The 12,338-nt window shown below is 59.2% G+C and overlaps 2 protein-coding genes across 7 annotated transcripts in view; one reads left to right on the top strand and one right to left on the bottom strand.

Moving 5' to 3' along the window:
- Positions 1-1,012: 1,012 nt before the first annotated feature.
- On the bottom strand, positions 1,013-2,998 carry LOC135976341 (homeobox protein MSX-1-like). 2 transcript variants are annotated; one of them, XM_065571509.1, is made up of 3 exons: positions 2,671-2,998; positions 1,678-1,844; positions 1,013-1,177 (listed from the first exon to the last, which is right to left on the bottom strand). In XM_065571509.1, exons 1-3 carry the CDS (start codon positions 2,996-2,998, stop codon positions 1,013-1,015), a joined length of 660 nt encoding a protein of 219 aa, XP_065427581.1. The 2 variants fall into 2 exon arrangements, with proteins under 2 accessions (XP_065427581.1, XP_065427582.1); XM_065571510.1 differs by having other exon boundaries at positions 1,678-1,841.
- A 65-nt stretch (positions 2,999-3,063) lies between these two features.
- The window catches only part of SYMPK (symplekin scaffold protein), a 33,399-nt gene continuing 24,124 nt past the window's right edge, over positions 3,064-12,338 (top strand). For 3 of the 5 annotated variants that reach the window (XM_065571502.1, XM_065571498.1, XM_065571499.1), the window contains exon 1: positions 3,064-11,882. The gene's annotated coding sequence lies outside the window, so the exon portion shown is untranslated. The remainder of the gene's footprint in view (positions 11,883-12,338) is intronic. The other 2 variants (XM_065571500.1, XM_065571501.1) reach the window with 1 other exon arrangement.

Here is a 12,338-nt window from a genome sequence, read left to right as displayed (position 1 = left end):
CCCCGGGGGGGCTGAGATCTGAAGTCAGCCCTGTCCCCATTGCAGTCGGAGTGATTCTGGATTGACCCCAGGGGGGCTGAGATCTGAATCCGTCCCTGTCCTCATTGCAATCAGGGTGACTCTAGATTGATCTGGGGGGAGCTGAGATCTGAATCCGTCCCTGTCCTCATTGCAATTGGGGTGACTCTAGATTGATCTGGGGGGAGTTGAGATCTGAATTCAGTCCTGACCCCATTGCAAGTCGGGGTGACTCCGGATTGACCCCGGGGTGGCTGAGATCAGAATCTGATTCCTTGTGTGTCACAGACACGGGACAGTCACGGGTGGGGGGGTGGCGGGGGAGGGTATCGCCTGCTCAGTCTGAATCCCTTCAGCTCAAGCCAAAACGTTGTCACTGGCTGAAGACTTGGTGGAGGCTGAAGGTCAGAGGCAGGGATCGGGCTGGGGTGGAAACATCCTGCCTCCCCTCCCTCCATGTTCTGCACAGTCATCCTTTGCCCTTGAACGGAGGTTCGGGTCAGCGCTGGGGACGGGGCCCAGCAGGGGGCGCTCCAAGGTAGAGGGGCCCCAGGGTGGGCCAGCAGGAAGCCCTGGCCTGGAGTGCTAATTGTGCGGCTGGTTTTGAAAGAGAGTTGGGGGAAGGGGCCAGGCTGAGGCCCCCCCCAATTCATTGCACACAGGAGGCACCAAGCAGCCGGGCCGGATGACTCCTGTGTCTGCGGGTGTCAGTCCTGCCCCCGCCCCCTGAGCGCAGTCAGAGTTTGGGGTACACATCCCAGCTGGGGAGTCAAATTCTGGCTGAAGATTTAGGGTGGGAGGGGGACCGGTTTGCAGTTGCGGGGGGGGGGGGGACTGGAGTTTGATGGGTGCCCTGTAACAACAGGGTGGAGGAGGTGCACAGCCCATAGGGGGACCATCGCCCCCAATCCAGGGGCCCCCCAAAATGGCAACTCCAGGCCTCTTTGCACCAGAAATGGCCCTGTTGTGATGAGACGCCTGAGGCTGCGGCGGCTCAAGGGGGCAGCGTCTTGGCACCGCCCCGCCCTGGCATTGGCGCCCGTCTGAGGGGGGCAGCATGGGCCGGCTCCGCCCCCTCCAGGGCAGTGCTGCTGGTTGGCTGCTCCTTCAGGCAGTCCCGCCTTTCCCGTGCCCGCCGGTTCTGGAACCAGATTTTCACCTTGGAACAAACAATAGCAACAGTCACCGCGAATGTGGCCCACAGACGGACCGGACACCTCCCTGGGTGCCATCGGCCCCAGCGCACAGACAGGGAAACTGAGGCACAGAGCTAGGGACACAGCTGGGAATTCAGCCCAGGTGCCCTGATCCCCAGAGGCTCACTCGGGCCGATGGAGACCCCCCCAGCAGGGGGCGCCGTGGGAGCAGGAAAGCTGGGGACTTCGAGTCACCAAGATACTCCGGCAGGGATCACGGACAGGCTGGCTGCCCCTGGGCGCCCCCTGTTGGGGGATCCCCGTCACCGACAGGCCGTCTGCCCCTCTGGTGTCCCTTGCTGGGGGATCCCCCTCGCCGACGAGCTGGTTGCCCCAGGGCGCCCACTGCCAGGGGATCCCCCTCGCCGGTGGGCACTGCCCCTCGCTCTAACAGGTGCTGATAACTGAGAGGATCCGTCTGGGGTTAATTTCCCGCCGAGCTCCCGGGGCCAGAGCCTCCTACCTGGGTCTCGCTGAGCCCCAGCAGTGCCGCCAGCTCCCCCACCTGCCCGCTGCTCAGGTAGCGTGTCTGCCGGTAGCTGCTCTCCAGGACGCCGATCTGGGCCGCGGAGAACGGGACGCGGGGGCTGCGGGAGGCCCGGCCGGAGCTGCCCCCCCGCTTCGCCTCTGCTGGGAGGGGAGAGAGAGGAGGTGAAGCGGGGGGGGCACAGCACCCGGAGAGGAAGGACCAGGGCCGCCAGCCCCCCCTTGTTGTTAATACCAGCCCCACTCATTTCCTTCTGGAAGCCACAGCCCCAGTGTGGCGCTAGGGGGCGCTGTGCTGCAGGGAGCGGTGGGGGGCTCAGCAGGGGGCGCTCTCCCCTGGCAGGCCCCAGTGGGGCGCTAGGGGGCGCTGTGCTGCAGGGAGCAGTGCGGGGCTCAGTAGGGGGCGCTCTCCCCTGGCGGGCAGGGCAGGCCCCAGTGTGGCGCTAGGGGGCGCTGTGCTGCAGGGAGCAGTGCGGGGCTCAGTAGGGGGCGCTCTCCCCTGGCGGGCAGGGCAGGCCCCAGTGGGGCGCTAGGGGGCGCTGTGCTGCAGGGAGCAGTGGGGGTTCAGCAGGAGGCGCTCTCCCCTGGCAGGCCCCAATGGGGCGCTAGGATGCACTGTGCTGCAGGGAGCAGTGTGGGGTTCAGTAGGGGGCGCTCTCCCCTGGCGGGCAGGTCAGGCCCCAGTGTGGCGCTAGGGGGCGCTGTGCTGCAGGGAGCAGTGCGGGGCTCAGTAGGGGGCGCTCTCCCCTGGCGGGCAGGTCAGGCCCCAGCCTGTTGCGGGAGGGGCTGAGATCCTGCTCACTCAAGCTGCTTGGGGGCATCTGGGGGAGCCGGGGGTGAACCGCCACCGTCCCGGCCATGCCCAGTGCCTCGCGGCACTGCCATTCACAGGTGGCTGCAGGGCTCAGTCAGGGGCCCGGGCCACAGTGGGGCTCACCCCAAGGGCGCGGGAAGGGGGGGGGAATCTTACTTGCCAGACGAGGCGGCTTGAAGCGGGAGCAGTGGATCCAGGCGTACCCCGGCGGGGTCGACCCCCATGCCGCAGCCCCCTCGCCCAGCTCCTCCTGGCGGCCCCCTTCCCCCGGCCCCTCCGAGCTGCCCAGGGCCAGGAGGGAGCAGATGGAGAAGTCGGCCACCCGCCGTGGGGGCTGGGCTGGCCGGGCTGGGGGGAAGCCTAGGGCTGGATCCAGGGGTCCTGCTGGGGGGGCAAAGCCGGGGACCCCCTGTCTGAGGAGGAGGGGCCAGGAGGTGAGCACCCCAAGCTGCGCACTGCCCTCCAGGCTGCTGAAACTACCCATGGCTCCTGCGAATAGGACTAGGGGACGGCAGAGCCCAGGAGAAGGAAGGGGGGAGAGTAGAGATCTGGGGGCCACAGGAGTGTCCACTGGGGGCAGGAGGGCCAGCCAAGGGAATTGGGGCAGGGGAAGCAGAGCCCTGGGGGGCAGGGCCCAGCCAGAGGAGTGGGGGGCAGGGGCAGCAGAGCCCTGGGGGGCAGGGAGGTTAGCCGGGGGAGTGGGGGGCAGAGCCCTGGAAGATTGGGGGCCAGCTGGGGGGGTGGGAGGCAGGGGGAGCAGAGCCCTGGGGGCAGGGAGGTCAGTTGGGGGAGTGGGGGGCAAAGCCCTGGAGGGCCAGCGGGGGGAGGGCGCTCTAGCAGCACTGGCTGAAGCCCCGGCCCCTATTTAAGGGCAGAGCGCTAGTGAGAGGAGCTTTAGCGGGATTTACCTGGGACCAATCAGGGCGATAGGATCACCTGGCAGCAGCGAGGGGAGAGGAGGGGCCAGGGACACTGGGTTCCCAGCGTGGGTTCCCAGTCCTGGGAACGCTGGGCCTGAGCCCACAGGGAATGTGGTTCCCCCCCAAACCTCACAGCTGGACGCTCCCCCAGTGAGGGGGCCTGTGACAGCCCATGGGGAAGGGGGCTGCTGGCATCTCAGCGCTAATGAGAGTCGAGCCTTGCCGTGAATTATGGATGGGTTTCAGGGATCCCTCGTCCGGCGCTGAGATGCAGCCACCTCTGGGGTGAAGCGCAGCAGCTATTTAAAAGACGCAGCAACACCACACTGCTGGTTGGAACCGAAAGCGAAGGAGGATCCCATATCCCCGCTCACAACCCCCTATGCGTTTCTAGCCCTGGGCTCCCCCCACACAGCTCTGCCGGTGCCCCTCACTCCCGACCTGCATTCCCCTGCCAGCCCAGCCCTGGGTTCATCGGCTGGCATGTGGGGCGGGGGGTGGTAATGTGACAAGCTTTCTTTCCCCCGTGAGAATGGGCTGAGAACTGTACACTCATTACCCCTCTGCCCCCGCTCCAACCTGAACCCCAGAGCTCGGGTTCCCAGCAGAGGCCCCCTGCCCTGGGGCCAGTGTGTCTCCCCCTCCAGTTCCCACCTGCCCTCCCCTGGCTGGTTACCTGCCTTTGGCTTCATCTCTCCCCAAAGGCTCCTGTTACCCTGCTGGTTCCCCGGTGCCCCGGCCGTTGTCAGGAGAACGCTTGATCCAGCTGCTGGTTTCGGGATTAAGGCACCAGAAGAAGCACAAAAGAGTCTGCGAGCCGAGGGGCCACAATTAACTAATTACCTGCTCGACCTCTAATCCCCGGCGGGGAACGCTGGGGCGCCCGTAACCCAATCGCCCCCCACCCTTCCCATTATACAACGGGGCTCCTGGGAGACCGACTGACGCAGGCACAGCCTCTCGGCCCCTCCGCAGGGAGAGATTTGCTCAGAGCAGAGGGCTCCCTAATCCAGCAGACAAAGGCAGAGCAAGATTGGATGGCTGGGAACTTAAAGGAGAGAAAATCAGGCTAGAAATAAAGTGCACATTTTTCAAAGGGAGGGGAATTAACCATTAGACAGAACCCAGGAGTCCTGGCTCCCAGCCCCCCTGCTCTAACCCACTAGACCCCACTCCCCTCCCAGAGCTGGGGGGGAGAACCCAGGAGTCCTGGCTCCCAGCCCCCCTGCTCTAACAACTAGACCCCACTCCCCTCCCAGAGCTGGGAACAGAACCAGGCATCCTGGTTCCCAGCCCCCTGCTCTAACCCACTAGACCCCACTCCCCTCCCAGAGTTGGGAACAGAACCCAGGCATCCTGGTTCCCAGCCCCCTGCTCTAACCCACTAGACCCCACTCCCCTCCCAGAGTTGGGAATAGAACCCAGGCATCCTGGTTCCCAGCCCCCTGCTCTAACCCACTAGACCCCACTCCCCTCCCAGAGTTGGGAACAGAACCCAGGCATCCTGGTTCCCAGCCCCCTGCTCTAACCCACTAGACCTCCACTCCCCTCCCAGAGTTGGGAATAGAACCCAGGCATCCTGGCTCCCAGTCCCTCTGCTCTAACCAATAGACACCACTCCCCTCCCAGAGCCAGGGATAGAACCCAGGAGTCCTGAACAATGGAATGGCAGCAAACAGCATCTTAATTTGGGTGGGGTGGGTTTAGTTCAGAAGGGATAAGCTAACTGCAAAGAGAAGGGAAGGGTGGGCGGGGGTCGAGGGGGCTGAGTTGAAGAAACGCTGGGGAGTGGGAAGGTTGGAGCAAACACCCAATCCACCCAGGGCAGAGAAAGCAACAGCAAAACTGCAAAAAGTTCTTTAAATCACAACTGGGCGTCTCTCTATCAAAGTGCCTCTCTAGCTTAACCTCCAGAGCTAGATTCCCTCACCCTGGCCAGGAAGGCCTCAGGCAGGATGATCAGATTGATCCCTTCTGGCTTGAGAATCTCCGAGTCGTCCCACGTGCTGTGACCCAGGGAGCTGCTGGTGCCGGCTGGCCGCAGATCACGGGGTTCCCTGGGCTGGTCTCTACATAGTTCCTCAGAGGGTGTCGTGTGAGATCTCGTCTCAAAGCCTGCGTCACGCCAGGCGCCATAATCACCGCGAAACCAGCGTGCGGCTAATGCGCAGGGAGTTACGCGTCTGCGCTGAAAATCACGCTCGCAAGGGCTGTGTGTTGGGGCCGGTCCCCAGAAGGCGATGAACAAATTTCTTTCAGGCAGGAGACGCTTATCTGTCTGCCTGGCTGCACGTAGCTTGCGCGCGGAGTGCTTCACCGTGAGCGCCGGCGTACGGGCTGAGCAAAGTGCGAATCGAGTGAGGGCAAAGTCTGCAAAGGAAAAAACAAGCTGCCCAGTTTACCAGTGAAGACAACGAATTGTTGGAACTACATCCGGGGGTGCAGAGGTACACCCCACTATCCTACCCCTAGCTTGTCTTCTGAACGGAGGATTCCAGCTGGTCCGGCGGTTTAACAAGAGCGGCTTGTTACGTGCAGACTCGAGAATGGGGGCTATGATTTGATTTTATACGTACCCGTTTGTTTCCATTAATTCTGCTTGCTTCTTCTCAAATCTCTATTCTGCGTTCAAGAAACGTACACCTGTTTTCGCTAAGACATATCTAAGTGCTAGACACAAGGTGAGTGAGGTAATATCTTTTATTGGACCAACTTCCGTTGGTGGAAGGCACCAAGCTTTCGAGCTGGTGGAATCAGGGAACTGACCCCTGGCAGGCACAAATAAGGTTTCCTCACGCTAAGGGCAGGTGGTGGCGAGGTGTCCCGTAATGCTGGGTATCCCCGGGAAGCGTCGGACATGCATGGGGTAGAGACTGGCTGCAAAGCCTATCTAACATGTGGACAAGATTCTCAGGCTACAAACTGCTTTAAACCCCGGGGGGGAATATCTATCACGTCTGTGATTAAAAAAAAAAAAATCCCAAATCATCCAGAGAGGAATGTTTACTGTACTCTGTAATCACCAACATCTCCACAGCGGGAAATTCAGGGGAAATTAAAGTGGAAGTTTCTGGTTAAAAAAAAATAAAATTAGAAAATTATAAAAAAAATGTACAGTTGAGGACACCAGATTAACCTTAACTCCACCCCAGGGTCAAGCAATCTTAACTTCATCCCCTCCCATGATACTTTCACCAAAACAATGGCAAGTAGCAGATATACGCAGGTAACTGCACCAGATCAACCTTAGCTTTGTGCTGTATTGAGTCAACCAGCCTTAAATCCACCTCCCTTCCCATCTCATCAAATAACCTTAACTCTGCCTCTACTTCCTGTTTTATTGGAAAATATGAACAATGCACACCTCAACCTTAACTCTGCCCCTTTGTGACAAAACCCCTTTACTCTGTTCTTTTCACCAAACAGCCTTATAACTTTGGGGGCACAGTATACAATAACTGAATTAACTTCCAGAATTAACACCCTCAAGAATGGCAAAGACGCCACTCTTAACGACATTTGTACTGAACAAATAAAATGTGCCGGCCAGCAATAAAAACTAGTTACTTAAGTTGTTTAACACATGCTCAGTCACATACAAAGTACCCGAGATCTGGCAACAAACACAGGTTGTGGCTCTCCTGAAGCCGGGGAAGGATGCAACGGAGCCGAAGAATGTCAGATCTATATCACTCCTATGTCACCTCTAAAAACTGTGAGTGCCTCTCATCCTAAACCACCTATCATAATTCATTGAAAAACATATAATCCCAGAGCAAGCTGGATTCTACCCAGGCAAGTCACGCACTGGTCAAGCGCTGAACATCACTGAATACATCACAGATGGCTTTGAAACGGGTCTGGTAACAGGCGCCATGTTTGTCGACTTAGCAGCAGGACATGACACAGCGAATCACCGAAGGCTCCTCGCTAACAACATAACGAAAGATCAGTGCCTCGCCTGAATGATACGGTCTCCGCTAGAGACCCAACGTCTTTACGTCGAACTATACTAGGGTTACCATATTTCAACAAGCAAAAAAGAGGACGGGAGGAGCCCCGCCCTAGCCCCGCCCCTGCCCCTCCCACTTCCCGCCCCCCCAGAACCCCCAACCCTCCCCCCGTTCCTTGTCCCCTGACTGCCCCCTCCTGGGACCCCTGCCCCTAACTGCCCCCCGGGACTCCACTCCCTATCTAAGCCTCCTTGCCTCTTGTCCCCTGACTGCCCCAACCCTTATCCACACCCCCACCCCCAGACAGACCCCTGGGACTCCCACGCCCCATCCAACCACTCCCCACCCCCTGACAGCCCCCCCCAGAACTCCCAACCCATCTAAACCCCTCTGCTCCCTGTCCCCTGACTGCTCCGATCCCTCTCCCCACTCCTGCCCCCTGACAGCTCCCCCCCAGAACTCCCAGCCCCCTACCCCCCGCTCCTTGTCCCCTGACTGCCCCCTCCTGGGACCCCTGCTCCTAACTGCCCTCCAGAACCCCACCCCCTACCTAAGACTCCCTGTTCCTTGTCCCCTAACTGCCCCCTCCTAAGACCCCCCCCCCAACTGCCCACCAGGACCCTACCCCCTACCTGTACCCTGACTGCCCAAAACTTTCTCCACTCCCCTCCAAAAGCCCCCCCCCGTTTCTTGACTGCCCCCTCCAGAACCTCCCTGCCCCTTCTCCTGCCCCCCCTTACCCTGCTGCTCAGAACAGGGTGTTGGGCTCTGTGCCAGCCGGACACATGGCTGAGCTCCCCTGCACAACACAAAACCCGGTCCCTGGCCCTGCACAGGGTTGCCGGAGCGGGCTGCAGGAGGAGGAGCTGCCGGCCGGCTCAGAATGCAGGGGGGGGGGGGGGTGGGAGGAGGAAGCTGCTCCGGAGTCCAGCCCGGGACTTTCCTGCAGCCCTCCCAGCCGCTCGCTCTGCTCTGCCGGGGGAGGGGGAAATCCCGGACATTGTGAGTGCTTTACAAATTCCCCCCGGACGCTATTTTTAGCACACAAAAGGAGGACATGTCCGGGTAAATCCGGACGAATGGTAACCCTAAACTATACGGGAAGTGGAGCCGATGGAGGGCAACAGAAAACCAGCCGACCACAAGGGAGCGTTCTCTCGCCAGTACTCCTCGACATCCACCCGAATGATCAACCGATCCATCTCGGCACACGAAGCTTTATCTATGCCAGACCGAAGCAGCGCTGACATCAGTGCTGTCCGGGCTCTCAGTCTATTATACCAAGAACCAGTTGCGTGCCAACCCAGCCAGAACACAAGTGAGTCTCTTCTGTCTGTGCAGCGGTGAGGCCGGTAGACAACTTAACATCTGGAATGGGGTATCGCTTGCCCACTGTCACACCCACTGCTGGACTCCTGTCTACCTTGGAGTGACGCTAGCCTGCACTCTCTCCTTCGAGGCACACATGGAGAAGGGAAAAGGCAAAGCGGGACCCAACTGAGAGTGCCAATTCAGGACAAATGGCTTAGAGCAGGGAAGTTACAGCCCAAGGCTGGGGGTTTCTCCACTTCTAAGGCAAACCAAACTAGCCTAACAAAGAAGAGTTCGTTTTTACCCCACTGGCTAACCATAAGTCACACAAGCAATTCCCTTAGACACTCCAGTTTCCCAGTATCACCACCAGTGCCACTGTTATGGGGACGAATAGTTATGAAAACCAATACCCCGGTAAAAGAAAAAAGGTTCTCTCGATCCCAAAGGACCAAGCCCCAGACCCAGGTCAATATACCAATCAGATCTTACCCACAAATCACGCTGTTGCCAATCCTTTAGAATCTAAAATCTAAAGGTTTATTCATAAAAGGAAAAAGATCTAGATGAGAGCTAGAAATGGAATCAATTACATACAGTAATGGCAAAGTTCTTGATTCAGGCTTGTAGCAGTGATGGAATAAACTGCAGGTTTAAATCAAGTCTCTGGAGTACATCCACAGCTGGGATGGGTCATTCCATTCTTTGGTCAGAGCTTCAGTTTGTAGCAAAGTCCCTCCAGAGGCAAGAAGCAGGATTGAAGACAAGATGGAGATAATCTTGCCTTTTATAGTCTCTTGCCATGTGGTTTCTGCTTTCTTTGTCCCAAGGACACACCATCCAGCACATGGCATAGAAAAACCTTAGAATTCTGTCCATAGGCAGGTCCCTGCATGCCTTGCTGAGTCACAAGGTGTATCTGCTTTCTCTCAATGGGTCAGTTGTATGGCTGATGGTCCCTAATGGGCCATCAAGCAGGCTAGGCAGTGCTGACGCCAAATTGTCTGGGGTGTCACCCAGAAGCATAGCACAAGTTTGAAATACAGACAGTATAGAGCCAATACTTATAACTTTAAATATCCCAAATAATACATGCACACATATAGCATAATTATAACCAGCAAACCATAACCTTGTCTTAGATACCTTATTTGACCCTTTTTATACAAGATTTGGTGCCACTACAAGACCTTGGTTTCACCAATGATCTATACGGTCCCAAAAATAACAAGGAGTCCGGTGGCACCTTAAAGACTAACAGATTTATTTGGGCATAAACTTTTGTGGATAAAAAACCCAGTTCTTCAGATGCATGGAGTGAAAATTACTCCTTGTTAGTCTTTAAGGTGCCACCGGACTCCTTGTTGGTTTTGTGGATACAGACTAACATGGCTACCCCCGATACTATACGGTCCCAGTTCATGTCAAGAACGTCACGCTAGCACCTGGTACAACATACCCAGGAAGCGTGCCAATTCAAATTGGGGAACCAGCCCAGCTGCAAACCACTGCGCTCGCACTTCGCTATTCAATGGCTGAATACCCCCGTCCGGTGTGGGAAGATCGGCCCACGTACAGAAACTGGACCCTGCGCTGAATGGGATCATAGGATGGCTAGAACCCACCAGTGTGAACAGCCTTTATGTGCCTGCCGGAATGGCTGCCCCGGATGTCAGGAGAGAGGCCGCAAGCACAATGGAATGATTATGACAAGTTGACCTGGAGCCGGCAGCTTGAAAGTCACCCTGCTATTCCAGCAAGCCAGACTCAGGGGACTATGGCGACCCACGGACCAGCTGTTGGCTCCCAGAGGAGTCACACACCGTGTAAGATTTCGCCAGGGCTACGCGCCGGGCCGTGTCAAAGGCCGTGGTTGTGGTGGAAGGACATGAGCCGAAGAACCAAACAACCTCCCACCCCCATACAGGTTGGGCCTGATGGGGCCGCCCGCGCATTGGGAGGGGGCCGGAGCCCTGCCTGGGAGCTGGGTGCAAAGCTGGAGGAAAAAGGTCAAGGCCATCTATGTCCAATGGGATGGGAGAGAGGGAGATGACTGGGATTGGGGCTGTGGGGTCAGGGGTCAAAGGGCATTGGGGAGTAGGGTGACCAGACGTCCTGATAAAATCGGACTGTCCCGATATTTAACTCTTTCTCCGGCGTCCCAACCAATGTCCGATCGGGACACCATTAGTTCCGATAGTGTAGGGTCGCCAGGCGTCCGGTTGTTGCGGAGCTGATCGGCTCCCTACCCGGCTGCACACAGCTCCCCAGAAGGGGCCACATCTCCCTCTGGCTCCAAGGCACAGGGGCGGCCAGGGGGACTTAGGGTAACCAGATGTCCCGATTTTATAGGGACAGTCCTGATTTTTAAAAGGCAACAAAGAGTCCTGTGGCACCTTATAGACGAACAGACGTATTGGAGCATAAGCTTTCATGGGTGAATACCCACTTTGTCAGACGCGAAAGCTTATGCTCCAATACGTCTGTTCGTCTATAAGGTGCCACGGGACTCTTTGTTGCTTTTTACAGATCCAGACTAACACGGCTACCCCTCTGATCCTGATTTTTGGGTCTTTTTCTTATATAGGCTCCTATTACCCCCCACCCCGGTCCCGATTTTTCACATTTGCTGTCTGGGCACCCTAGGGGGGCTCCGCGCGCTGCCCCCGCCATGAGCACCAGCTCCGCAGCTCCCATTGGCCGGGAACGGGGCCAATGGGAGCTGCAGGGAAAGCGCCTGCCCCATGGCAGCTTCCTAGGGTTGTGCGCCCCCCTCCCCCATGGCTCCGGGGGGGGCTGTGAGCCTGTGGCTGCCCCCCGGTCCCCCCCCACGCGATCTGGTCACCCATTGGGGAGGCTGCTGAGATTGGGGTCAGGGGTCAAAGGGCATCAAAGGGAGAGTGCTGTGATCAGGGCAGTGGGGCCAAGGGTCAAAGGGCACCGAGGGGAGGGCGCTGTGGCTGGGTTCATGGGTCAAAGGGCAGGACGGAGCTGGCAGACTCGGTTACCCAGCACCGCCTCGCGGCGGCCCCGCCCCGCCCCGCCACTCAACAGAACTACATGACCCAGGCGGCCTTGCGGCGCGCGCGCCTGCGCAGTGCGCACCGCCCGGGCCGGGGAAAGATGGCGGCCGGGAGGGGGCCGCGCGGAGCGTGAGGGGCCGCGGCTTGGGGCGGGCGGGCGAGTGAGTGAGCGCGGGAAAGGGGGGTTGCTAGGGGGGCCAGCGGGAGGGGGGGTTACGAGGGGGCCGACGGGAGGGCGGGGGGTTACAAGGGGTGAGTTGCGAGGGGGGGCTGCCTTGGGGGGGTTACGAGGGGGGCGGCCAGAGGGGAGGGGGGTGGCCTGGGGGGGTTGCGAGGGGGGTGGCCTGGCCTGGGGGGGTTGCGAGGGGGCTGGCCAGAGGGGAGGGGGCTGGCCTGGGGGGGTTACGAGGGGGGCGGCCAGAGGGGAGGGGGGTGGCCTGGGGGGGTTGCGAGGGGGGTGGCCTGGCCTGGGGAGGTTGCGAGGGGGGTGGCCAGAGGGGAGGGGGCTGGCGGGGGGGCTAAAGGGGGCTGCCCTGGGGTGATGTGATCCCTGGGGGAGGCCTGGGGTGGTGCTAATGGGGGCTGGGCTGGGCTGGGGGGAGCAGGGGGCAGATAGG

The sequence above is a fragment of the Chrysemys picta genome, chromosome 17, assembly GCF_011386835.1.
Source record: "Chrysemys picta bellii isolate R12L10 chromosome 17, ASM1138683v2, whole genome shotgun sequence".
Classification (NCBI taxonomy): domain Eukaryota; kingdom Metazoa; phylum Chordata; order Testudines; family Emydidae; genus Chrysemys; species Chrysemys picta.
The sequence above is the reverse complement of the archived record's forward strand: the minus strand, read 5'-3'. Positions and strand labels throughout refer to the sequence as shown.

Coding starts and splice junctions, on each gene's coding strand:
- LOC135976341 (XM_065571509.1), bottom strand. CDS start 2,998: ATGGGTAGTTTCAGCAGCCTGGAGGGCAGTGCGCAGCTTGGGGTGCTC. Junction 1,845..2,670: donor CAAGCCGCCTCGTCTGGCAA/GTAAGATTCCCC, acceptor CTCCCCTCCCAG/CAGAGGCGAAGCGGGGGGGC. Junction 1,178..1,677: donor TGGGGCTCAGCGAGACCCAG/GTAGGAGGCTCT, acceptor GTTTGTTCCAAG/GTGAAAATCTGGTTCCAGAA.